The sequence below is a fragment of the Camelus ferus genome, chromosome 4 (assembly GCF_009834535.1).
Source record: "Camelus ferus isolate YT-003-E chromosome 4, BCGSAC_Cfer_1.0, whole genome shotgun sequence".
In the NCBI taxonomy this organism is placed as follows: Eukaryota; Metazoa; Chordata; class Mammalia; order Artiodactyla; family Camelidae; genus Camelus; species Camelus ferus.
The window spans coordinates 31,378,990-31,404,721 of NC_045699.1; the positions used below are offsets into that span (position 1 = coordinate 31,378,990).

Sequence of the window (25,732 nt, forward strand, 5' to 3'; positions counted from 1 at the left end):
GTGTCTTTATTGTGAATTACTAATACGATTTCCAGAGGTAATCCAGTGATAAACTAAAAAAGAAAATCTTTTTCGGCCAGAAATTAGTGTTTTGGTTTTCTTTTTTTTTTTTTTTAACATTTTTTATTGATTTATAATCATTTTACAATGTGTCAAGTGTTTTTGTTTTCTCTTCATCATATATTTGACTCTTTTAGGGAAGAGTTTGTTTATTTCATCTGGCTTTTCTGTTAAAAACTCCCTTCCTTCTCCAGCCAACTCTTAGATTTTTTTTTTTTTTTGAAAAATTTAGAATGTACTATACGCATACACTTGACCCCTGAACAGTATGGGAGTTGGGGGTGCTGACACTCCCATCCACCACCAGTCAAAAAATCCATGTATAATCAATCAGCCCTCCCATCAGCATTTCCGATTGTGGATTTACCCAGCCGCAGATCGTGTAGTGTTGTCATACGTGCTTACTGAAAAAAATCCACATATAAGTGGACCCACGTGGCTCAAACCACATTTGAGGGTCCACCCTACATAGTTTTTTGAATAGTCGTTGGTAAAACTCAGGTATTTTAATAGAAATTGACTGTCAGCAGTATTTGCTGCTTTTAATGGAAAAGAATGTTTCCAGAAAGAAGTTGCATGTTTGCATGCCTATCTACAGAAGTAAAAATTAAAATATTTACTACGTATACTTTCTTCCTTTCATTCTCTGTGCATAACTGCTCCTTAGTAGACAGATTTTGAAAAGGCAGAAAGAGTAGACCAAAGCGCTGACTGCATTTATCCCGCAGGAAATGATTGAAGCCATCCGAGAAGCAGTGGTGTACCTGGCGCACACGCACGATGGCGCCAGAGTGGCCATGCACTGCCTGTGGCACGGCACGCCCAAGGTAAGCGTGTCAGTCAGGGCTTGGCTTGCCTTTTCTCCGACTTCCAGTCTCCTTTGGCTTTTGTGCTGTTCTGCATAAAAGCATTACCTTTGCAAAGTTGTGCCTCAGGAACTCACTGAAATCGGCTCCACTTTGGACCGTGTGATTCTCCTCTACTGGGGTCTTCCTTAAAAAGTTTGAAAACCTTGAGCTGTCATTGTACGGGCAGGGCTCTGTCATACAAGTGAGCACAGTGTTTCTGTTAGGCTTAAGAGTATAGAAGTTGTGGTACCTGTCAGGCTCTTTGATTCCTCATTTACTGATCTTGTTGCCCAGAAGGGAGAGGAAGGAGAAGATACTGAACAGCCACAGGTGTGCTCCTGTGGGTCTTCAGTACTTTGAGGGAAAAGGTAAAGATGTGTATTAATTACAGACGTTTAACAGAAATGATCCTCTTTTCCTTGATCAGTATAATTCTGCCTTTGAAAGACAGTTGTACTTGGTCTACTTTTTAGATTAATGCAAATTTAATTTACCTTCAACAAATAATGTATTGAACGCCATCTGTATGCTAGACCTGTATGCATTTGAAATCAGTTCAGACCTTGGAATAGGGGAGCTCAGTTCTTATTCTAAGAGGAGCTTGTTTCACTAGGTTTGCCTGGCAACTAATAATTTTATGGTTCCATATTTATGTCTCAATGGGTTGTCACATGTGGGTCTAAGATTAGAATAACTCTGAGCGGGTTTGTTACAGTATGTTACATTTTTTTTGTTCTGACTGAATAACTATTTTCACTAATGAAAATTATGCAACTCTGATGAATGTTTAATGTTATAAATAATTTTTAACTACAAAATACTGTACTCTATAACTAAATCTATAAGTTCATTGAGACATTTTTCTTTTTTAAGGACAGGAAAGTGATTGTGAAAACAATGAAGACTTATGTTGAAAAGGTGGCTAATGTAAGTATAGTAAGACTGCGTATTTCTTTTAATTATTTTTCATGGTAAAAAGAATCTCTTATAGAAAATTTGAAAAATTGAGAAGAAAATCCAATAAGAAAATTTCTTATTTTGTTACATCCTGTTTCTATGCATGTGCATGTATTTTATATATTATTAAATTTACACAAAATGAAATTTCTCCTCTTTTTATTTACATTGTACTGTGACAATTTTCCGTTTTTATTAGGTATTTTTTGAAGACCTGATATTTAGTCTCTAGGTAAATTGTACCTCAGAAAGTTGTTACCAATTTTCATTACCACCAAAAACATAACAGAAAGTGAAATTTGTCTCTTTTTCTTAGATTAAATTTGTAGTATGGTCTAAGAAAATTCTCGTTAAGTTTCATAGTTCTTTGGAATCTTTTGGAGATTCTATAAAAGCTTTCCTGATGAAATTAGATGATACAAAAATTGTTTTTTTCTGAGGGATTAATTGCCTCAAAAAATAGTATTTCTATGTATTGAAATACTAAATAGTAACTTTTCCCTGTGAAAAATCCAACAAGAACTACTGCTGTCTAGTGAATCCTTGATATAATAAATGCTGATTCAGACTCAGATAAATTGGTGCTGTGTGACTATATACATACCTGTTGTCTTCTGTAGGGTTGGAGACGAGGAAGGGAATTAGTATAAAACCATGAAGAAGGCAGCTAACTTGGGTATAACAAATGAAATAAGAGATTCTCTAGTGAGTTGTTTTCAGAGTATAAAAAAATGCCATGACCTGTAATTCATCTCTATGTAAATCCTTTTATATACAATCTTAATTTGAGTATTCTGTTAGAATGAGTAAAAATAGAATGTTAATAGAAAGTTCTAAAAGGTATTAATAGTAAAAGATATTCTTTAGTAATAAAGTTAGATTGTTTTAATTTTACAGTTTGGTTACATCAGCAATATTTTTGGAGGGAACCTAATCCCAGCCAGGCGTTGTGATATTAACAGGTTAGCAGGGCAATGCCTTTTTTATCTCAAGGATTTGCTTCTAAAGGGGTGAGATAAATGAATAAAACCAATGGATTTGGTCTGTGGGTTATTTGGAAGTATTTGATTTCCAAATATTAGGGATTTCTTGACATACTCTGTATTATTTCAATCTTTTAAAGTTTATAATGACTTTATTTTATGGCTCAACATGTAGTCTATCTTAATATCTCGAAAGAATGTGTGGTGCAGAGCTGTAGGGTGTAGTACTCTGTAAGTGTTGGTTAGATCAAGGGGCTGATAGTGTTTATCATTTTCTAGTTCTGTTAGTTGCTGAGAGAAGCATGTTAAAACTTCCAGCTGTAGTTGTAGAATTGTCTGTTTCTCTTAAATTCTGACCCAGCTTCTGTATTCACCTATCTATCTCACACTTGTCAATAACTTTATATTATGTCATTATATGACATTTAACCTTTCCCTACTATTGAACACTTGAGTAGTTTCTAGTTTTTTATTATTTTTATTTTTATTTTTATTTATTTTTATTTTTATTTTTTATTTTTTATTTTTATTTTTATTTATTATTATTATTTCAAATAATACTCCAAGACATAGCCCTCATTATCCTTCATTCATGCATAGAAGCACGCCTGTAAGGTGCCTCCCTAGACGTAGAATTGCTGGGTCAAAAGGTACATGCATTTTACGTTTTTGTAGCTGTTGTCAGTTGCCCTTCAGAGAGGTTGAGCCACTTTACATGCTCACCAGCAACATAAATGTGCCTGCTTTTCCCCACACCTTTGCCAAATTTGTATATTATCAAGGGTTTTCAGTTTTCTGTGTAGAAAGGTGGGAAATGGTAATTTCATTGTTTTAATTATTGTCCTTAATTAATGAACATTATACTTCGTATGCTTAAAGCCATTGGTACTTCTTTGTCTGTGAGCTGACTCTTCATGTTCTTAGTCTGTTTTTAGTTGATTGTTGGTCTTACACATTGTAAAGATGTTAGAGCTTTGTTATTTTAAATGTTATTACCTGCCATGTTGATCAGGTCTGGCTCTGAATGAGTATTGGCTGTTATGAGAAGGCAAATTCCTCTCAAAATAAAAAGAGATTATGTTATCATCTATGATACAAAAGAAGTATACCACAAGCTCTGAAAAAAAATTTTTTTTTACATAGAGTAGAAATTTAAATCTTTGAACAATATCAGCATCATGAAAATAATTCTGTCATTTCAGGATTAACCATTGTGAAAGTCCTAATGTATATTTGTATCATCTCATGCTACTATACTTTCTTAAATATATTTTTATTAGTGTATAGTCAGTTTGCAATGTCAATTTCTGGTGTACAGTATAATTCTTCAATCATATAGGAATATACATATATTCATTTTCGTTTTCTTTTTCACCATAAGGTACTACAACATATTGAATGTAGTTTCCTGAACTATACAGTATAAACCTGTTGTTTATCTATTTTATATATATTAGTATCTGCAACTCTCGAAAGCACTTGTTTTCATCTTATTCTCGTATTCATTATATAAATATATTCTTCTAGGTTTTTTTAATATTTCTATTTTAATTATATAGAATTATTTTAGACAAATTGGACAATGTACAAAAGAAAATGAAAAAAATCATTTGTGATCTTTCAACCCAGAGATGACAGTGTTTTTCCTTGTACAATTTTTTGTGTATGTGTATTATTTATATTTTGTATATATAATTACATCTGAGTTTATACCCTTTCTTTTTTATGATTGGAATACTCTACATAGTTATATATTTATTTTTACTGAAGTATAGTCAGTTACAATGTGTCAGTTTCTGGTGCACAGCATAATGTTTCAGTCATACATATACATGCATATATTCGTGTTTTAATATTCTTTTTCATTACAGGTTACTGCAAGGTATTGAATATAGTTCCCTGTGCTATACAGAAGAAATTTGTTTTTTCTGTTTTATATATAGTTGTTAATATTTGCAAATCTCAAACTCCCAAATTATCCCTTCCCATTCCCTTTCCCCCAGTAACCATAAGTCTGTTTACTATTTCTGTGAGTCTTTCTGTTTTGTAAATAAGTTCATTAGTGTCTTCTTTACTCTATTTAGTTTTATTTGTTGTTTTTTATTTTTTTTTCACTTGTCCTTTTAATTTGAGTTTAATTCTCAAGTAGCTATCCATTAACAGGATACCTATTTTTGAGAGGTGTTAGATCTTAGTTAAAAAAAATGAATCTCAGCTATTTGGTATTGAAGAATGTGCTCTTCAGTTTCTTTTTCTTAACCAACCTAGAGTATAATTAACTAGGTGCGATATGAGAGGACATTTTTTGAATGTTTATCTGTCTCATTTAGATTGTGCAGGAAAAGTTACGGAGTTGGTAACCTTTATAAAGTAACTCCAGGGAGGGAAGAAAAGGGAGAATCTATGCATTTTTTTTTTAACCTTTACTGGCTTCCAATTGTTACAGGGCCAATACTCCCATCTGGTTCTACTGGCGGCATTTGATTGTATTGATGACACTAAGCTGGTGAAGCAGATAATCGTATCAGTAAGTAATTCAGATGGTCTTGAAGTTAAGTTAAATTGTTACATCGTCTACGGGCATGTAAGTTTGATTTCACACATAGATGTGTAAAGACCTTGAAGCATGCTTTCTAACAGTATTTACTATTTTTTAGTTGCTTTAATTAAGCTTATTTTTGTGGGGTTTACTTTATTCCTTTAGAAGCCATCATCTTGAATTTCATATTAATAATTAATAAAATGTGTAAATTAAATATGTAAAATTCTGGTTACATTTGGGTAACATGGCTTTTTAGACCATATAACATACTAAAAATTAACAATGCAGTGTTTGAATTTGGTCAGAAATTTGTTTACATAGCAGTTCTTCAGTTATTCAGGAACTCATGTCCATCCAGATAGAGGATACCCATGACCTTTCTCTCTCCCCCTTTGGAGAAGCTACCTGTGCAGTTTCCCAGTTTAACAGTACTCTGTCCCGAACTGGGCTAGAGAAGAAAAACTGAAGAAGCTCAGTCAGTTGTGCTACTTCTTCGAGCTTCCATGAAAGCCTTCTGTAGAGTCAGATTGAAATTCTTTACTAAAATTAAAATACTAGCTTCCTTTTTACATTTCGGCTTTTGAACCTGGTGTAGGGACCATAGAGTGGGAATAATTGAATGCAGTTTACTTGACCCTAATTTTGCCTTCAGAAAAGCTGTTCTCTTAGAAAAACTCCTCCAAAGTAAAACTACATTATGAAATAATTTCCCTCATTCTGCAGTGACTGCCGCTTTTTCTGACTTTTGATTCTGTGATCCTCCTTCACTTTTCTACCTTTATTTAGTTCTAGCCTGCAAGTGGTGTCAGGTATGTGACAGAGGTGGCAGGCGGTGACCAAACCTGGAAACGTTTTACAAATCACATAATCTGCGTAGACATGGCTTATTCATCTGAAAATTGATACACGTGGATGGGACCCTTGCAGAAATCTTAGTGACAGAGGCTGTTTCCACACCATCTTCAGGGAGACACATATGGATGTTCAGAAAGAGAATTTACCTGTTGGCGTGTGGTGGTGCTGTGGCCTCGCTCTGGAGCCTCTGGACCAGTAGAGCTGGGTGTAGTAGGAGAAATGTCCCCGCTAGTGGAGGGGTGGGGATTTGTTTTCTTAGATGCCAGCTGTAGGTCCCCGTGTGTGTGAATTTCTCATGCCCTTGCTGTCATTTTCCAGCTTTTCCCCGGACTATTTTAAGATTGTGATGACTTTCTCTGGGATAGGATTGTGGGAAGAAACAAGTTGGCAAGACTTTCATGTCACAGACTGAGTGTTTTGACATGTTCCTTGTGACTTTATTACCCTTTTGACTCCAATCAATAATGATTGTTTTTCATTCCAGTGACAGAGATGTGAGGCCATAGATTGGCTAATGAATAAAGTTGTTTCAGGAAAATGGAAACAGACTGCGCTATTGAAAGCCTTGCTTTTGTTTAATATTTTCATGACAACTAAAATTTGCATAACTGTTCCAAATGGATTTTAAGAGAAACCAAACTTCCTTCAGGATTTGCCACAATTGTCTGCTAGCTTAATTTTTTCCAAAGATTTATCCCACTTAATGTGGCTGTTGAAACAGTTTTAATTCCTTGTGCTTATCAGTTTGATTCCCACAACTATTTAACCCACATTCCTAGTGACTTTCTCATACTGAGGGCAGGTTTCCCTGAGAATGGCCTCTTCTGCTGATGTCTTGCCTCGAGCTGACAAACGCTCAGTGGGTTCTGTGTATCATTAAACTCTGTAGCTGGTGATGGAATTCTGGAATGCTAATTGCCCTTGCGTTTCCCCCGCCCATCCACCACAAAGCCTGTTGCAGTATGCAGTGCTTTTTAAAAATAGCCAAGAAAGCTTGATGTTGCTAAGCATTCTGTCCCGGGTAACCAGACTTCCTGAAATGTCAGGTTGAAATCACAGCCTGGTCAGCTGAGCCCTCACCTTTCAACATGGATACACACTGTTCCCCCACCTACTTTACTTTCCAAAGTACCCTGACTTAGAAAAGTTGATCCTGGAATTGTTGGTGTGATGCGGCTGCTTTGACAGCAGTGCTCCTCTAAGAAGGAGGAAAGTGCTGGCCAGTTGCTGTTTGAGAGAGAGTAAGTACTGATGCTTTCTTAAAAATACACTACTTTGAGATACTATGCACAAAGGTATAAAGAATAGTAACAGTGAACACCCAGCCTCCCACCTGATCTGACATAAAGAAATACAACTTGACAAGTACAGTTAAAGTTCAAGCCCTTTGTGTTCCCTTTTTTTTTTTTTGGCCTGTTTCTCCCCCACCCCATACCCACCGTGATGGATTGGTGTTTATTATCTGCACGAATTCCCTTATCCTTTTGCTGTATGTGTAGATGTTTATGGGATTATTTTGCATGTTTACAAATTCTGTATAAGTGATGTCTTGTGTGTTTTGTCCTGCAGCTTGTTTTTTGCTTTTGGCATTGCACTTTTGAAGTTCATCATCACAGGTCAGCAGGCTTTTAAAATAAAGAACCAGATAGTAATTATTTTAGGGTTTGTGGGCCATATATGGTCTCTGGTGCATATTCTAACGAGTTTTGTCTTTGTTTTTTAACAACTCTTTAAAATACAAAAACAAACAAACAAAAGTGTTCTTAGCACACAGGATGTACAAAAACAGGCTGCAGGTAAGAGCCGACCCACAGGCCATGGTTTACTCACTGCCGTTCTAAATTATTCATTTTTCAATGCCGAATAGTTTTCTACTGTATTAATACACTGCAGTTGATTTTTCCATTTTTCTGTTGATGGACATTTGGGTTGCTTACAACGTTTAAAACTTTAAACATTCTTATCATTTTTTGCTATTCTAAGTAATTCTGTAAGCATTCTTTCACGTCTCCTCGTTTCTCTGAGGCATTTACTTAGCAGAACTGCGGGTTGCCAGATACGCTGCACATATATAGAGAGTCATGTGTCTTTGTTTCCCATCCAGCCACTACAGAACCTGTTGCATTATGCAATGCTTTTAAAAATAGCCAAGAAAGTTTAGTGTTGCTAAGCATTCTATTCACAGTAATTGGATTTCCTGAAATGTCAAGTTGAAATCATAGTCTAATAAACACTCCTCCTTTTCTCTTTTAAGATCCAGCTCCAGTTCAACCTCCAGACAATGTTCTCTGGTCTCCCGGCCAGACCTGCTCTCCCTATCCTCTTAGTGCCTGTGGTTTTTGTCTTTGCCACCCATTCATTTGGCAGTTAACCGTGATCTGATGCAGGGCTTACAAACTCAGCAGCACTCACTGACCAGGCAGGTAAACGAGTGAGGCAGGCCAGGAGTGGGGGTTGTGCGGGGAAGGGAGAGAATGCTTGCCCTGTCCAAGGTGGCAGCCACCCCTCGGCTCCAGCCCCTGGGAATGTGAGCTGGTAGATCTTCCAATATTTTTTCTTTTTAATTGTGATAAAAATGACCATCTTAACCATTTTTAAGTATGCACTTCAGTAGTATTAAGTATATTCACTTTGTTGTGTGACCAATCTCCAGAACTTTTTTGTCATGCAAAACCCATTAAACCACATTTTTGAGTGCAGCCAAAAAGCCGAACTTCTGGATAAAATCACTGTATATTTTTTTAAAAATTACTCAGGAAGGCGCGGTCACTGCCAGTGCTCTAACCTTTTTACACTTCGTTTTTATCCATTATTTAAATCTCTTATTTTTATTTATTAAGTTTGTCTTACCTCATCCACTAGATTTTAGCTCTCTACGGTCAAAGTCGGCTGCGTTTCTTTTTGTTCCTTACGCACAACTTCCTATAGGGGTGTGTGCATCATGGAGGGGCCTGGTTCTCAGTAATGCTGCGTTTTGCGTGTCTTTCTTTCTTCCACTGAAAATGCATATGCGCTGTAACCCTACTTCCAGTGTGCACCTTTCATTTTGACCTTTACCTTTCCTTTTTAAAAGAAGGTTGGCAAAACAGGAATGCCAAAGAATCTGACTGGGATCCAACACAAGGAGAACGGCTACACATCTTCAGAAGGGAGGTCTTTGGGTCTTCCTGTGCTTCTCTTGTTTACATACCTTCTTTAGAGTAAAACACAAGAGGAGGAGATTACAAGTGACCCTTGTTGTGACTTGCTCTAAGTTAATTCTTATAAGAGGGAGCATGAAGTTGAAAACCTTTACATTTAAGCCTTCATTGCTGGGGTTCTCTCTCTTTCGAGGATGCCAAACTCACAACCCCAGCATCTTTATTTAATCTCCTTAGTTAAAGATGCTGTATACTGAGAGGTGTTCTTCATACGAACAGCATTACTTTACAGCAGTTTTCAGTCTGTAGTGTGAATTTTCTGATTTGCTCCAGTGGTGGCCCACAGGGCAGGCAGGTGTATCATTTGCTTTTGCAGATAAGGGAATTGATGTGTAGAGAGGTTAAAGGATTTGCCAAGGTCTACGCAGCTTGAACCCAGAGATCAAATTCAGCACAAAACCAACTGCACTATAGCTGCCTCTTGTGTCTCTGCATGTTAACTCTTCTAGTTAGTGTTCCCCAGGTGATCGTTGGGAAATTTCTCTCCTTTTTGTGCATAAGCCAGGCTAAAGAGAAATGAATTTACTGTATAATTTAGCAACGCTCATACTGTTTCCTTTTATTTTTTTCAAGATGAATGTTTCTACTGGTAGGAATCTAAGAATTGGGGGGGGGGGGGTTGGGGGGAGAATGAAAAGATACCACATTTTTAAGTAAACATTTTTTAGTTTCATATGATTGTTAGTTTATAAACATTGCATTCTTTTAAGAACCTTAGACCAACACAAGTTTAGATGCTAAATTCCTTAATTACAAACTGAAGGGCAGTAGAAGTTCAATGAATTTGAGGACTAGTTCTTGAGCAGTATTTTTGCATGAATTTTATTTTATTTTATGTGCATCTTGTGTTGAGGTGAAACCATTTCTGCCCAAGGCAAGTGCGCTGCACTAGTCCTTAAGTGTAGAACCCACAGAGAAGGTCACGTATGGTGAGGAATACATGGCTGGCTTCACGCCACCCCTTTTCTTCCTTATACCAAGAAAAAAATTAACTGAAAGTAAATAGCAGCCATTTATAGTTCTTCACTGCATACTTCCCCTCACACACACGTACACACTTTTTTTCCCTCCAAAAAAGCAAGTGCTTTAAAAGTTTAAAGGTGTAATACCCCAGAGTGCTTTTTAAGGACAGCAAAGCTGTGGGGGTGTTTTAATGATTGTAGAAGTTGGTCTAAGCTATGTATCATTCTCATTCTCTTCTTTCAACAAATTAAAGCATTTGTCTTCTTTTATGAGTCAGTTAAACCTTAAATAGACAAAACCACACTAAAAGGTAGCCCATATTTGTGACACTAAATGCTGCTTTATCAAAAATGCATATACTGAGTCTGCTTTGGGGCATGTTTGCCTTGAAACTGCAAAAGAGCTCCCATCCCCGTGATAAGCTATATATATTTTTTTCCCCGTCTTCCTCTTTATTACTTAAATTTTAAGTTTATTTTTTCTTGGTAGTTGAAATTTATATTCCTTTTGAGGTGGTTGGATCTAATGTACCTAATTTTTAGCTTTTTTTGCACTAAAATTACTGATCTCACTGTCGTTAGTGGGCACTGAAGAGAACAGCAGATCTGAGTATATAGTCTCGTGGAGAACTCCTTTCCTTAAGAGAGGGGTGTCTTGTTTTCTTCGAAAGAGACTAGAATTGGAGTCAGGGGACCAGGACTGGTCACAGGACTTTCACTGACACTCTTACGTCCTCCTACAAGTCACCTCTCCCCTTTCTGGGTTCCTTATGTATAGCCTGGGTGGTTGGACTGAATTCTTTCTGTGGCCCCAGCCAGTTCTGAAGAATCTCTGGCGTTCAAACACACATGGCTTTGAATATTTATTAGGTTTGTTACAAGAAATAGGAATGTTACAGAGGGAAAAGCTTGTGATTTTTCTTTTGCATATTTTCTATTAAGAATAAAGGAATTTGAAAACAGTGACTTTTCTGTCTTTGCAAACATCACCAGTCTACCCAGCAGCTTAGCTGAGGTGGGGATGACATTGCCTTTGTTCCTTAAATTCAGACAACTAGAAAAGAAGGTTACTGTTCTTGGTAAGTTGATTGGAAATGTCATAGAATGCAATTATTTGTAACGGCTCCATGGAGTCTTTCTGCCTTTATTTCCCTTCCCTTTCTTTTTGTTTTCAGTGAGTACTTTAAACAGCCTTCATTTGCCATGAATAAGTAACCTAACTTTAAAAGCCTTTATCCACTTGTTCTATTTAACAGAATTTCTTTATCTCCCTTCACATACATCTCAGTGGGGAAATTCTAATAAGAATGGCCTTCATCAATGCTGATGCTCCATTTAAGGGCAGCTGCAAGCTAACTATATCTGCTCAGTGGCCCCAGCAAGCAATGTCCCAAGTAATAGTGGCCTAAGAAATAGTGTTTACAATGAATGAAGATGACTGCTTTAAATGTTTTCTTCAAGTCCTTGAGCTTGGTCAGTTAGACATAAATGGGTTGCTCAGCAGTGCTAGTCTGAAGGAGGAGGCCCTTCTGTGTTCCAAGGAAGGAGGCCCTTCTGTGTTCCAAGCGCACACCTCTGTGCTTTAATGAAACAATGCAGAACTAGTTCTGTATTTGTCATTCAGTACCTCGGGGAAGATAGTTACGAATCCTTTACCTTTCAGGTTCCAAGCATAATAGACCTTAAACATAGATTTACTGTTGGTTTCTATTATTTTACAGGAAATCATTAATTCCTTGCCTAACATAGTAAATGACAAATATGGAAGGAAGGTCCTGTTGTATTTACTAAGCCCCAGAGATCCTGCACACACAGTACGAGAGATCATTGAAGTCCTGCAGAAAGGAGACGGAAACGCACACAGGTAAGGGTCAGGAGCCTGGCTGGAGCCCTTTACCCCTCCGCTCTGATTGTTCGTTTTGAGTGGCACTTGCTTCCAGAAATGTTCGCATACATGTACACCTCTCATGCTCTCTCCCTTTCTAAAACTCAAAGGTGCATTCCATTTTTAAGCCTCTAGTTTTGACAGGTTCTTAAAGTTTTTGTTTGAAAAGGAAATCAGCATCATGCCGAAAGAATGCCTCTCAGGTCTGGCATACAGTAGGCATTCCGGTGTGTGGTTTGTTTTGGTTTTGTTTATTTTTAAAGCTGTTGGCCACTTAATCAAATACTCTGGGGATTAGAATCCATAAAGTAATCTAAACGTGTTGTCAGGTAAGATATGTTGTTGTTATTGTAACTTGAGTTTGGATTGGTTCAGGACTTTTTTCGTATTATAGAAGACAAGCTTCATGTATTGAGTGCTCGTTCTGTGCCAGGCACTATTCAGATTCTGGAGACACAAAGACAGATATCCCGCCCTCAAGCTGCTTATCTGCACACACAGGAGAAAGACAGCCAGTTACAATAGAGTGTGACACTGTTACACGCCCTTAGAGGTGTCTGTGATAACAAAACCTCCATACTTCCTTTGCCATTCATCTTACCTTAATTCTTCATTCAACGTGTTCCCACAGTAAGAAAGACACAGAAATCCGGCGACGAGAGCTCTTGGAGTCCATTTCTCCAGCTTTGCTAAACTACCTTCAGGAACACGCCCAAGAGGTGGTGCTGGATAAGTCCACGTGTGTGCTGGTGTGTGCCATCCTGGGAGCGGCCATTGGAGATACCCAGCCTGCCATGAATGCCATCGCCAGTTTGGCGGCATCAGAGCTGCATCCTGGTGGCAAGGATGGAGAGGTGACGTGCTATCACGAGACAGGCAGGAAAGCTGCAGTGGCTGCAAAAGCTCCAGTCACTGAGAACACTGCCATAAAGAGATGCACGATAGTCATCCCCGCACACCTCATACCAACAGTGCACTTGGGAATTCTGAATTCAAAACCCAGTGCTGCTGTTACACTGTCTTTCTCAGACTTCTGAGGACTCCGCAGGACCTGCAGAGCGAACACAGAATCCTCTTAGTGTTGTCTGTGATTGACCCAGGCTGTCTTTCTGGCATGGTCTTTGTCCTTCGTTCTGTTTTGAACTTCCTGTGGATTTTGCCCTTCTCTCATGTCTGTACTTCTTTTCCTCAGCATCAGGTGCTGCCTGGGTTTCCACTTTCCTCTGCTCTTCTTGTGGAAAGGCTTGTTTGTCCTTCAGGGTCCTCGGAATCCTTCTCCAGGAAGTCTTCCTTAATTCCCTCGGGATCAGAAAATCTTTGCTCTTTCTGATCGCTCCTGCGCATGCTATTTGGGCCTCGTGTTATTCTGCCTTGTAGCTTAGGTTTATTGTTTCATGAGCCTCATGTGTGCTAGGCAGCGGTCAGCGCTTCCTCCCCTCCCCTGCCCGAAGAAAAGGCATACCATATTGAGGAACACAATATTTAAATAAGTGTGTACACAGATCATTATTTAATTTAGAGTAGAGATAAGTGCTGTGAAGGAAAACTCCAAGTTCAATGGGCTTGTATACGAATGGGAGGCAGCCTGTCTTAGAAAGACTTCCTGAGGCAGTGAAGGCTGGGCTGACATCCTAGGATTGGTGGCTGAGGGAAGAAAGAAGATTCTAGGCAGAGAGAAGAGTACATGCGGCAGCCTGGAGGGAGGCAGGAGCTCGGCCTGTTTGAGAATAGAGGGCACAGGGGGTTGGAAGTCAGTGAGCAAAGGGATGATGGAAGCAGAAGCCGGTCAGTGGCAACCCTGCACCGGGGTGTAAGCCGATGAGCAGACACGTATGGGGAGCCTGCTGTGTTCGGACATGCGAGACGGGGAGAGAAGGGAAGTGGGCCGTGACTCTTTGAGAGGGCCTGGCGCTACTCGTAGAGCAGATCGTCTTAACGCACTGGGGAGATGCATGCGTAGTGAAGGCTCCTCTGTGGGGAGACGGAGCCCGGTGTGTCCCAGGCTGCACGCCGAGAGCCTGGATGCTGTGCCAGCAATTGATGCGGCCCTTGGAGAGGAGCACAGTGGAGCTGAGAAGAGGCTTCCTAGCCGGCTCATCAGGCAGTGCTCCTTGTGTGCAGGTGGCCCCCTGTACTTAGGCACCGCTCAGCACCAGGTGTGGTGTTTCTGCTGTAGTGTTCTGTCCTTTAGGAGCCTGTATTCCTCAGAACTGCTTATGACAGGCCGGAAAGTGGTTCCCGCGATCTCAAATGAGCCCTGTGGTGGTGCCGTTCAAACTGGAGCTCATGAAGCCAAGTATGACTGCCTCAGTGGCCGTGTTAGCTTGAATAACCATTTCATTTCAGTTTGGGGGTTGGAGTAGCTCTCCGGCCCCTCCAGGTGTAGAGGTCATTCTAGATAAAGACCTCTTAAGCCGTGCGGAACTTTCAGTTTGCCTGAGTCCTTATCTGTCTGTGGTGATACAGGATGGATGAGAACAGCTTTTTAAATTAACTTGTTCTTGACTCCTCACAGCTTCACATTGCAGAGCATCCTGCAGGACATCTAGTTCTGAAGTGGTTAATAGAGCAAGATGAAAAGATGAAAGAAAATGGAAGAGAAGGTAGGCTGGAAACCTGACCTTTCCTAGTATTGTGTGTGGAATTTCAGCAATGTCTGGCATCCCTGAACTTTATGCTGGCCTTTTACATTCAAATGAAGGTTTGCTGAGTGTTTAGAAATGATGTCTGTGAATAAGAAATGATTTAGTGGTTACAAATAATGCTGCTTCTCCTGGAAGTTTGTCTCCTAGAATCCTTTCATTTTCTTTCCCTTTTCCACCCTCCATCTCTTCCCTCTCTCCTCTGCTACTTCAGCCTTCAAAACGGGCTTGTCCAGTGCTCTAAAATGCCATCCTGTTCCCTGAGGATGGTGAGAGCAGAGCAGCAGGGCCGGTGTATGAGTACCATCGCCCCAACTGAAAAGCATGATGTTTATCTCTAGCTTTGAAGAAAGGACAAGCAGAAGAAGATGATCCTCACAGAGAATTTTGAACTGGTGCCTGTTTGGCTTTGAAATACATATGACCAAAGTCCTTGGCACTTTTCTGGTTGTTCATGAACCTGACAGCTGCTCTGTAGAAACGCAGCTCTCAAGAGGAGGGCAGCACATTTTATCTAACTGGAAATTTACATATCGCTTTCCTCTCAGTCCTGCCTTTGACCAGACCCTCTCTTTCTAAATTAAAACTCCCTCTGGTATTTTAGCCACTAAAGAGATTTCCCCCACTGAGTTGAAACAGTTTGGGCTTTCTGTGACTGTGTCTGGAAAAAATGACAATCATAAATTTATGTCCTGAGGCAAGTCACAGTTGTAATGGCTGCTGAGGCAATCAGTGTGGCAGTGGAACTCACTTCTCACTCCGCCTTTAAGAATAGGGACCTGGGCCTGTTTCTCACTGTAAATTTTTTTATAAAAGAGAAAGCTTCTTGTAATAAATTTTGAAGAAAAAAAATAACATATTGAGTCATCTTTTTCATTATTAAATTTGGTGCATAGCTGAGCTGAGTTTATGTCAGAAAAGTTGTCTGGCTTACTTTTAACATATGAAGAATTTTTCTAGTGACTTTTCTCCTTACATAAATTCTGTTGGGACCTGATGCATTGGTCATTTTCATGTAGCACTAAATGAGTGGCTGGCTGTCTTGGTTATCTGTTGCTGTGTAACAAGCCACCTCAAAACTTAGTAGTTTTCAGGACTACAATCACTGGTTGGAGTTTGGTGGAGCTTGCTCCTGCTCTCAGTGATCTGGGGCTGCTTGGCTTGGAGCTGGAGTACCCACTTCTCAGTGGCTGGCGGTGGCCAGGCCCAGCAGCCTCAGTTCCTCTCCCTAGGCTGTCAATTTCCTTACAATATGGTGGTTAAGTTTTAAGAGGACAAAGTAGGTGCATGGTAGTTTCATGAGTTAGCCTCAGAGGTTATTTAAGTTCACTTGGAATGTTCTCTCTTGGTTAAGTCAGTCACAAAGGCTCACCCAGTTTGAAAGGAGAAGACATCAGTTCCACCTCTAGATGGGGGAATGACAGTATTCTAGGAGAGTACACAGGACGGAGATACTCTTGTGGTCACCTTTGAAAAGCACTGTCTGCCTCACCAGCTGATTTCTGTCCCTCTTTGGCACATGCTGTGAAGAATGTAATAGCCATAGGCCTCTCGGCTTTTAAAGGCTCCTCACGTTTGAGTATCTTTGAATGACTTGTACATGCTACCTTCCCAAGACGTTTGCCTTCAAGGTAGGTTGTACCTGCCTCCATCTGCGCTAAATCCTAGTCTTCAGAATTTCTCCTTTGTCCAAGGATTAGTTACACTGAGATGGCACAGTGAATAAGATGATACACCAAGACCTTGGGAATCAGATGTACTATAATAACAAAAGATGAATGATATTTTTGATGGTTGAACAGATGTTCAGTGGTGTAGTGAGAAATTACTAGGTGTAAGCCAGAATAGTCATTTGACCATTGTGTTCATGATACCTTCCGAGTGAGCATTTTCCATGAGTGAAAACTTGATTTTAACCAAACACAAGGTGCTGCTGTCAAACATTTACTTCCTGAATAACTTTCAGGTCAGGGTTAAATAATTAAATAGTACAAAGAAATGCAAACATGACCAAATAAGCGTTTTATAAGAATTCATTGTTTCTATTGAGTAATTACTGCTAAACATAGCTGAGGATTTAGATCAGAGTTGGAGGAAGTGGCTGTATTAAAAGCACATTGTGTAAACCTGAGCTAGAGTTTCTGTGTTAAGTGATATTGGGTGAGAACTCTTTTTATTAGCTTTCTTATTAAAACATGTTTCCAGATTTAAGGGTAGTAGAGAGGAAGATTGGGAGTTTAAATCTTGGTATGTGACATGCATTAAGTTTTGGTTTACTTTACAGGCTGTTTTGCAAAAACACTTGTAGAGCATGTTGGGATGAAGAACCTCAAGTCCTGGGCTGGTGTAAATCGAGGGGCCATTATTCTTTCTAGGTACGTAGAAGGTGTGCCTTTCTCTGCCCAGGGTGCTCATCCCCGGTGCCAGTTCGTGCAAGATGTGCTTCCTTGACATGTATTTCTGGGCTCTACTGTCTGTTTCCAGTGATCCAGTATTGCTCTCAGTCACTCGTGGTCTTGACAGGTGTACCGAATACCAAAGAGCAAATGTAACTCTGGCAGTCCTTACAGTACTTTTCACGTGCCCTCCTTTGAATGTCAGGGATCGTAAAAGTATGGCATTCACAGGGTATTATTTGATTGTTTCACCACATTGACGGCTTTGATCAAAATGTAATTGTATTCTTTTTAATGAATTAATTTTGTTCCTGTGAAAACTGACAAAGTTGTTTTTTAAATCATGACTGACTTTACGTATAATTCTTTCTGAAAGGATTCGAGAAGCATTTGCTACTGAAGTCTGCATGCTAATCTTTACTTCTAATTAAAATGATGGAGAGCTGCTAATCTGTGAATTGAGACATATGCTTAACTTACATGCTATTATCTGGACTTAGGTTCAGATTATAATTTTCAGGTCATTGAAATTTCCATGCATTCCGTTACCAGATAAAACCCTTCTTTTAAGGATACTCATTTTAAAACAGGTTTGTGTATTGTTTTGAAGCAATCAATGTTGATTTTTTTTTTCCACCCTGATGTGTTACTAAGATTTGGAAAAACAGTTAACAATCTCAGCTTGAATTTCCCATAGTATTTCACAGGCACGATACTATGCAATTTAATGTGTATTAAATGTTTATAAATGTTAAGGGATTTCTTCAATATGCATTTTGATTCGGTACATATAGACCACATATACTCACAAATACACACATTCCAGGGGGGCTTTCATTTCTTCAGGTGTATCAGTGTCTCCAAATACATGGGTGATACAGATCATTGGTTCATTTCTCATTAAAAGTAACTAATTTTCCAGTTGATGTTGAATAGCCAGAGTCCATTAGCTGAAACCTGAACCTTTTTGGTATGAACTTGCTTACCAGGCATTTGGAGTGTTAACACCTACTGACATGTCCTTTCATTACACTAAGAATTCTGACAGTGCTGTAAAATTAATTTTCAAAGATTGCTCATTGGTCAGAGCTCCCCTTGGGTGAGTTTCAAACATGTGAAGGATACTGTAGGGTTATTATGGAATGCTCCTTCAAATTGGGGTATGAAATATCTGAACATGAAAATCTGATCATGAAATACCTCAGGTTCTAAAGGGAAGTAGAATGATAGATTAATTTTATATATATATATATATACTTTTTTTGGCTAAATCTTTTTCGCAGTAAGTGAAAAAGCATCGTTCTGGGTGAGAAAAGAAAATCAGCCTCGTGTGCAGTCTGAAAAATAACTTGGAAGCATAATGCTCTAGCATTTAAAGGCATGGGCTCTAGACAGACTGCTTAGGTTCCAGTCCCAGCACACTGTGTCGCCTTGGGCAAATTATTCAGATTTTCTGAGCATTAAATTTTTTTGGATGTAAAATGAGATAAATAATAATCCGAGGTTATAATGAAAACTAGGTGAGATGATGCGTATATATTGCTTAGATTATGTCTAATATGTGTGTTCAGTAAATAAACTTGTAGTACTGTGATGTGTTAGTGACTATGTGCTTAGTATGTATAGAATGAAAACACCTAGTGAGTCACAAGTCTCTCGAAAGCGCACGTTACTCTTCACTCTGCAGATGGCCAGCGGTGCTTGTTACTTGTCTTCCACGGGCAGTAGAGTGCTGCTTGGGACTGCTGGCTTCTCTCTGTCAAAGTTACTGGGACTGGGGTCTTTCAGAATGCCAACTGACTTCTTTCTAGGATGTGTTTCCTTCGTCAGCATTGAAATATGGTTGTGAAGAAGTCTGAGGAGTACAGGAAATTCTGCCCTAGTGTTCATTCACTCAGCGAGCATTTTTAGACAACCTGCTCTGTACATGCAGTGCCGTGAAATAAAGAAAACACAGGGTCCCTGCTCTTGAACTCCTCTGGTTGGAGAAGGAAAGGCAGAATTCACGTAGGAAATGGTTTTAAAGCAAGGTGTTCGTCCTCTGACAAGCGCAGTGAAATCGGGAACAATTCTTCATGGATCGGAGCCACTCTTACCTTTGCTTGTGTGACTGCAGCAGAAAGATTCCAAAATGTGTTTTGTTTATGTGGTTTTGGAATATCGGCTCCTAGCCCCCATCATTCATCTGATGAATGAGAAAAAAATGTATTTATCATTACAAAAGTTGTCTCACAAACCGGTGAACCTTTTATACTACTGTGTGTGGAGGTGGTATTTGCAGATGATCTAAGGATTTTTATGAAATTTAATTTTTTGATTGTTAATTTTTATCTTCTCTCTTCAGCCTTCTCCAGAGTTCTGATCAAGAAGTTGCAAATAAAGTCAAAGCTGGTCTGAAAAGCCTGATTCCCACATTGGAAAAAAACAAAAACACCAGCAAAGGAATAGAAATGCTACTTGAAAAACTGACTGCATAAGTGGAAACAGTTAAGGACAAGTTGGAACCATTTTTCCTCTTCTGTTCTCCCAGTGTGGAAAAGAAGCGCTAGGGTCCATCGTCCTGGTACTTTGGGTGCTCTCTACTTGTGTTTCTTTGTATAAGAGTCTATTTATAAAATGATTTCTTAAAATGGCTTTTAAAAAAAAAAAAAACCCCAGCCTTCTCCTTTATCATACTGGTAGTAAGCAAATCACAATGTAAAAGATGTAGCAGTCGTATACAGTGGGACCGACCAGATGTACATGAAGTGGTTGCATGCGTTGATTCAGGGGAGAAGGATGTCTTCAGTGGGCAGGAGTCTGAGAGGCTTCGTGGAAGAGGAGGAACCTGAGGAGGCCTCAAAGGAAGGCAGGGTGTGGTAAAGAAAGCCCCTGGGAGCACTTGGCGGGAGCAGTGAAGTGGACGTCAGGGAGCCTCAGGGCGTGATGGGCCCGGGGCGGGGGATCCTCTACAGGCAGGGCAGCTGCACTCCCAGCCGCATTATGGATTGGGCTCCACGTTAGATTTTGTTTGAAACAAGCCACTCCAGTATGTTAAAACTTGTAGGGAACAAGGTGCTTAGATGAATTGGGATCACAGTGGGTAGTAGTGTCATGGTCAAGGTCATAGGGAAAATCGTCTTGCCTTCGGAACTGGGCCTTCCAAGTTCCAATAAGCTCCTTGTAATGAGACTTTCTCTCTTGGGACTTTCCCTAAAGTAGTTGAAGCCTATAGGGTTTGAGTGAGAAGAAAGGAGTTAATAGTGCAGAAGTTTGAGTTTAAGTGCAAGTAGGATGTTTGAGTTTTAAAACTGTACTTGGCTTCCCAGCAAGAAGGCTTGGAAGGATTGGTAGATCAGTCAGGCTCCCGGGGCCCTGCCGGTGGTGACCTGACTGCTTTTGATACGGGGTCGTCATGCTTTCTCTCAGCAGACTTCTGTCACCAGACACCCACTCGGGTCTGTGACAGATACCCCTGAGGAGGATGACTGTGCCTTTCCTGACCAGACTGCGGGGTCCCAGGACTACTCCCAGCACACAAGCTCCCAGGACTTCACCTGCCACCCTCTGTCCTGCTGGGTACATTGAGCTATCATTCTCTTTTGGCCTGGATTCTCCCCATCCCCCAACCCTGCCAGGTCTCAGGGTGGAGGCGGACAGCTGGGGAAGCTGGGGACAGGATGAGGAGGTAGTGGGGAAAAGGCAACATTAGAGCTTGCTCTTGTTTGACTAATATATTGTCACTATCCTTTTTAGGCATTTTCTTTTTTAACTTCCTAATATAGGAAATTACAGATGAAGGCTTTTCACCACCACTGTCCCCGTACTTCTTTTCTCCCCGTCTCCCCAATAGAATTGCCTCATTTTTGATAAATCAGTGTTCAGTTTATATGATTATGCTGACATAAATTGTTAAATACTGAAGGAAGCGGTGAAATGTCATTACATTTCCTACACCATTTTTTTTTCCTGGAATTAATTATTACCTCATTTGTTTTCATTTGCTTCCTTTTCTACATTTCTGTTATTAATTTTTCTCAAACTGTCCATCAGAATTGTGTAAACTCTTTTCCTCTTTCTTCAACCTGGCGAGGCTCCTGCGTTACTGGTGTCCATCCCTTTCCACTTGGCTCCTGTATTCTGACTAGTCTCATTCAGTGTTTCCCATTCAGTGTCCCTCGAGGGAGTCATAGATACATTGAGGTTTTAACAGCCTCATCTGTTACTCCACTGGGCCATACAAACTTTCCCCTTGTGTGACCTAATACTGGGGCCCCCTTCCTGAAGTCAGTGATGGATTTAGGAAGGAGCCTAGCCAATGAACCTTAGAAAAAAAGTGTGTTCCTGGGGAAGGTTCCTTAGGTCACAGACTCATAAGGAACAGAGTCCCTTTCCTGCCGGCCGACTTGAGTATGTGCAGAAAGCATCCTGAGGATGGCTGAGCAAGAAGGTGAAAGAACCTGGAATTTTGACACTGAGCTGCTGAATAAATCAACTCTCGGAGCTGCCCTCCTGAATTTCCTGCTATGTGAGAGAAGAAACTTTCGTTTATCTTTTAGGCCATTTTGAGTTGAATCTTTAGAGACTTGCAGCCAAAAATATACTAACCTGTCTCTGAATACTAATTTCTACAGTAACACACCAGGTCACCTGGGAACCACTGGCTGTCTGGGTATCTTTTTTTTTTTTTTTTTTTTAATATTTATGTATTTTCTGGGAGGAGATAATTAGGCTTCCTTATTTATTTTTGGTGGAAGTCCTGGGGATTGAACCTCTGGGTGTCTTGAAGAACTGTGGCATCTCCATCGCCCTCTCCCTGGGCCTTTCCTTCATGTCTTCTCTGGGAAGCCCATTTCTAGTACCCCATGGATTTTGTTTTCCTGCTTAGCGTTCTCTTTTGAACGGGGCACAATCTCCATGAGCTTCCGGAGAAAGAATGCACATGAGGTAAAATTTTAAAGTCTGAATGTCTTTATTCTCCCCTTTCATGCCTGGGCACCTGGATGTAAAATTCTAGTTTAGCTGGATATAAAATTCTAGTTTGACATTCAGTTTGCCCCAGAGCTTTGAAGGCGCTGGCCAGTGTTCTCTTCGGCCCACAGAGTGGCTGTAGAAGTCCAGTGCCGTCCTCCACGGGCTTTTATGTGTGGCCTTTTGGTGGCGGGAGTCGTTTCTCTGAAAGGTTTCAGGACCTTCTTTATCCCTGGCTTTCTTGTATTTCAGGATAATGCGCACTGGTGTGTGTTGTGTGTGTTGTGTGTGTTGTGTGTGTCTGCTCTTCATTCTTCATGCTGGATGGGTCCTTGAGGAATTTAGAGAAGCCCTTCTATCTGGGGGCTGTATTTGTGTTGTCTCCCTAATCCCCCTCCACACACACACACCCCCCACCTGTTTTTCTCTATCCTTCTCTTTGAGACTCCTATTTTTCAGATTTCAAATGTTGATTTGGTCCTCTAATTTTCTTTTTTCAATTCTTTGGCTTTTTGTTTTGCTTTCTGGATGAGATAGCACCTCCACTCTCTACCAGCCATTCCAGTGAAGTTTCTTTTCTTGTTTCTTGAATAAAATACCTCTTTGGCCTCTGGGCATGTTGTATTTTCTGTTTCTTTTGTTATATTTTACTTTGCTTTGTCTCTTTTCTGCGGGCTGCACTTTTTATTTTGATCTGTGATGTTTGAGACTTTCTGGGAGAGCTCTTTGGCTCTTCTTTATATAATTAAGACACTAGAACCTGATCAGAAAGGGGGCAGCCTGTCCATTTCTCTGGACTGCTGACTGTTCATGGCATAGGTGACCAGGCGTGGATGCTGTTTCCCTGGAGTCCTCCACATTTCAGGATCTGTAGGCCTTTTGTGGGGCCATCAGTACCTCCGAAGGGAAATGCAGCTGGTAGTCAGTACCCTGGTTGCTCAGTGGTCAGTGTGCAGAACCTACCTGCTTTGACTGCAGTGCTGTCCCTCGTGCTCTGTGGTACATCCAGCCCCCTAGTCTAGAGATATTGAACCAACCTGAGTCCACAAAATAAACTCTCAGCCTTCTCTCTGCCAGTGTGTGGAGGGCTAGTCAACCAGCTTTAGCCAATCGCCCTGTTTTGCATCCCAAGCCTCACCCTGTCTTCTGGCACTTTGCACCTCTAATTGCTGGGATTTTCTGTAGATCAGAGTGAGAATTAACTTGGTTCTCTGCACGTGCTTGGTACTCAGCTTTCTCAGCGCTGCTACTTTCTCCATGGCTTCCTCCTCTTCCAGGTATTTGTTGCTGTTGTCCACCCACTGATGGCTTCTCTCCCGTCACTTGGTTGTCTTGACTTTATACCATGTTTATTCTTAGCAGAAATCCAGAAATGGTTTTAACCAAATTAAAAACAACCTTCCTGGCTAAATGAAGGATATGTTATCTTTGGAAAAGCTTACTGGATTTGAGAAAGCCTTTAATTTTAAAATTTACCTTTGTAGTTTGCAGATTGCACCAACCCCGTGCTTTCGCCAGGGATCAGACACTGCCTAGAAGGAAGGAGAACTTGCTTCCCCTTGAAGCCTGTGTTTTAAGTGGTGTGTGTTTGCCTACAGGGATGAAGCTTCCTGCATGTCTGAACTCAAAGGATTGGCTCTTTACAATAGGAGATGGCACTTCTGTTGCTATTTGCAATGAAATTTTGAAAAGGTTACATCTTAATTATAGCAGATTAGTGACTTTTAAGAGTATGTCTAGCAAAGATAAGGGTGTGTGTGTATTTTTAGAATAATGGTTAAGAGAGAACAGGGTCTCAAAAAAAGCAACAGTTAATACTGAACCGCTAATGAAACTATTTCTAGACCAAAACTTAATGAACTCAGATGAACATAAAAATCTGCCACTTGAACTCTTTTCTCACCTATGAAATTGTTTAACCTAAGGAAACTACGTTTATAATCATCTCCATCTGTTACAGGCTGAATTAATTGTGTCCCCTTCAAGTTTGTGCGTGGAAATCTTAGCCTCTCTCCACCCCCTCCCTCCACCCCCAATACCTCAGAATGTGACCATATTTGGAGGCAGAGTCTTTACAGAGGTAATTAAGGTAAAGTGAGGTCAGCTGGGTAGACCCCTGTCCAGCATGACTGGCGTCCTTGTAAGACGGAATCAGGACGCACACAAAGAGAAGATCGTGTGAAGACCAGAGAGGCGATGGCCATTCACAGGCCAGGGAGAGGGGGCTGCAAGTGGAGTGAACCCTGCTGACCCTGCACCTTGGACCTTCGGCCACCAGAAACTGTGAGGAGAGGTTTCTGTTGTCGAAGCCACCCAGTCTGTGGTGTTTGTTACACAGTCCTGGCAAACTAATACACCATGTTTCCTTTTTGAAATGTAAAACCATCACCATCTGTGTGCCCCCAAATTCCCTAACCTTTCTCCCAGTTGAATTCTTAAGGGTTTTATATGAACAGTCTTAACCAGGAGATAGATTGTGTTCTTCGGGTTGCCTGTCTCATATGAATAGGAGCTACGTGGCTGTTGTGCTCAGCATTCCGGAGTGTGCAGACGCTGATTGCTGTGTGCACGTTTGCCCCCAGAACAGCACCTTGGAAGATGGTGCCGATGTTTCCACTCCCTTCCCTGTGAAGGAGTGGTGTTCGGAATCTTTCATCAAAATGTTCCCTAATTTTTAAACGGGGACTCTGCCCACTGCTGAATGTAAGTGGATGAAGACTGCTTCACAAACGTGGTAATGAGAAGTTTTGGCCAGCGCTCTCTTGTTCTTAGGGGAATTCATCCTATCCTGGGAGCAAATGGTAGTTCTTAGTTGTGCCTGCTATGTGACAGCTACTTAAGTGGAAGGTGATGGGAGTCTGGTAAGGTGGTGAGAATCGTCTGACTTTGTGATCTTGATGACTGTAATTAAGCATAACGAATAATTTAGATGTTTTAAATGACTTCCAGATGCTTGAAAACAGACTCTCCTTTTAGACAGAAATCCTGCATGTGAAAGTCCTGTTCTTATTGATAAACCTGCCGGTAAAGCCATCGGCCTGCTGCTGTTACATTCAACGTAGGCAGTGATGGAAAGAATAAACCTGATTTTTAAAGACCTGTATAATACCAAGAAAATGCTTTTGAGGAAATGGGCAAGTCTTGGGTTTATTTTTCTTGCTTAATCAACTATTTTGCCCCATCTGTACTGCCTAATAACCTAAGTCTAGTTCTAAAAGTAGATTTGTTGGAACCCATTTTATCTGCTTATAATAACCTGGTGGATGTGTTTTGGTCTGGCTGGCACCTCTTTGGGGGTTCCCTTCTGCCCACATTTCACAGTCATCCTATTTAGGTGGGATGAACCCATCATGACCTGCCTTCACCCGGTACACATGACCCAGGTCTCCCAAATCACACTACCATTCACTTGACCACAATGATTACTTAGTGGGTGAAGTATTCTTATTAAT

At 40.4% G+C, this 25,732-nt stretch overlaps 1 protein-coding gene across 1 annotated transcript in view; it reads left to right on the forward strand.

The window, feature by feature from the left end:
* PUM3 (pumilio RNA binding family member 3) overlaps window positions 1–25,383 on the forward strand; it is a 37,264-nt gene extending 11,881 nt beyond the window's left edge. The window contains exons 10-17 of the mRNA XM_032477757.1: window positions 789–887; window positions 1,782–1,835; window positions 5,295–5,375; window positions 12,129–12,271; window positions 12,924–13,146; window positions 14,808–14,895; window positions 17,219–17,309; window positions 19,675–25,383. Of these exons, the coding sequence (XP_032333648.1) occupies window positions 789–887; window positions 1,782–1,835; window positions 5,295–5,375; window positions 12,129–12,271; window positions 12,924–13,146; window positions 14,808–14,895; window positions 17,219–17,309; window positions 19,675–19,807 (912 nt within the window). The 3' untranslated portion in view covers window positions 19,808–25,383. The remainder of the gene's footprint in view (window positions 1–788; window positions 888–1,781; window positions 1,836–5,294; window positions 5,376–12,128; window positions 12,272–12,923; window positions 13,147–14,807; window positions 14,896–17,218; window positions 17,310–19,674) is intronic.
* The last annotated feature ends 349 nt before the right edge of the window (window positions 25,384–25,732 follow it).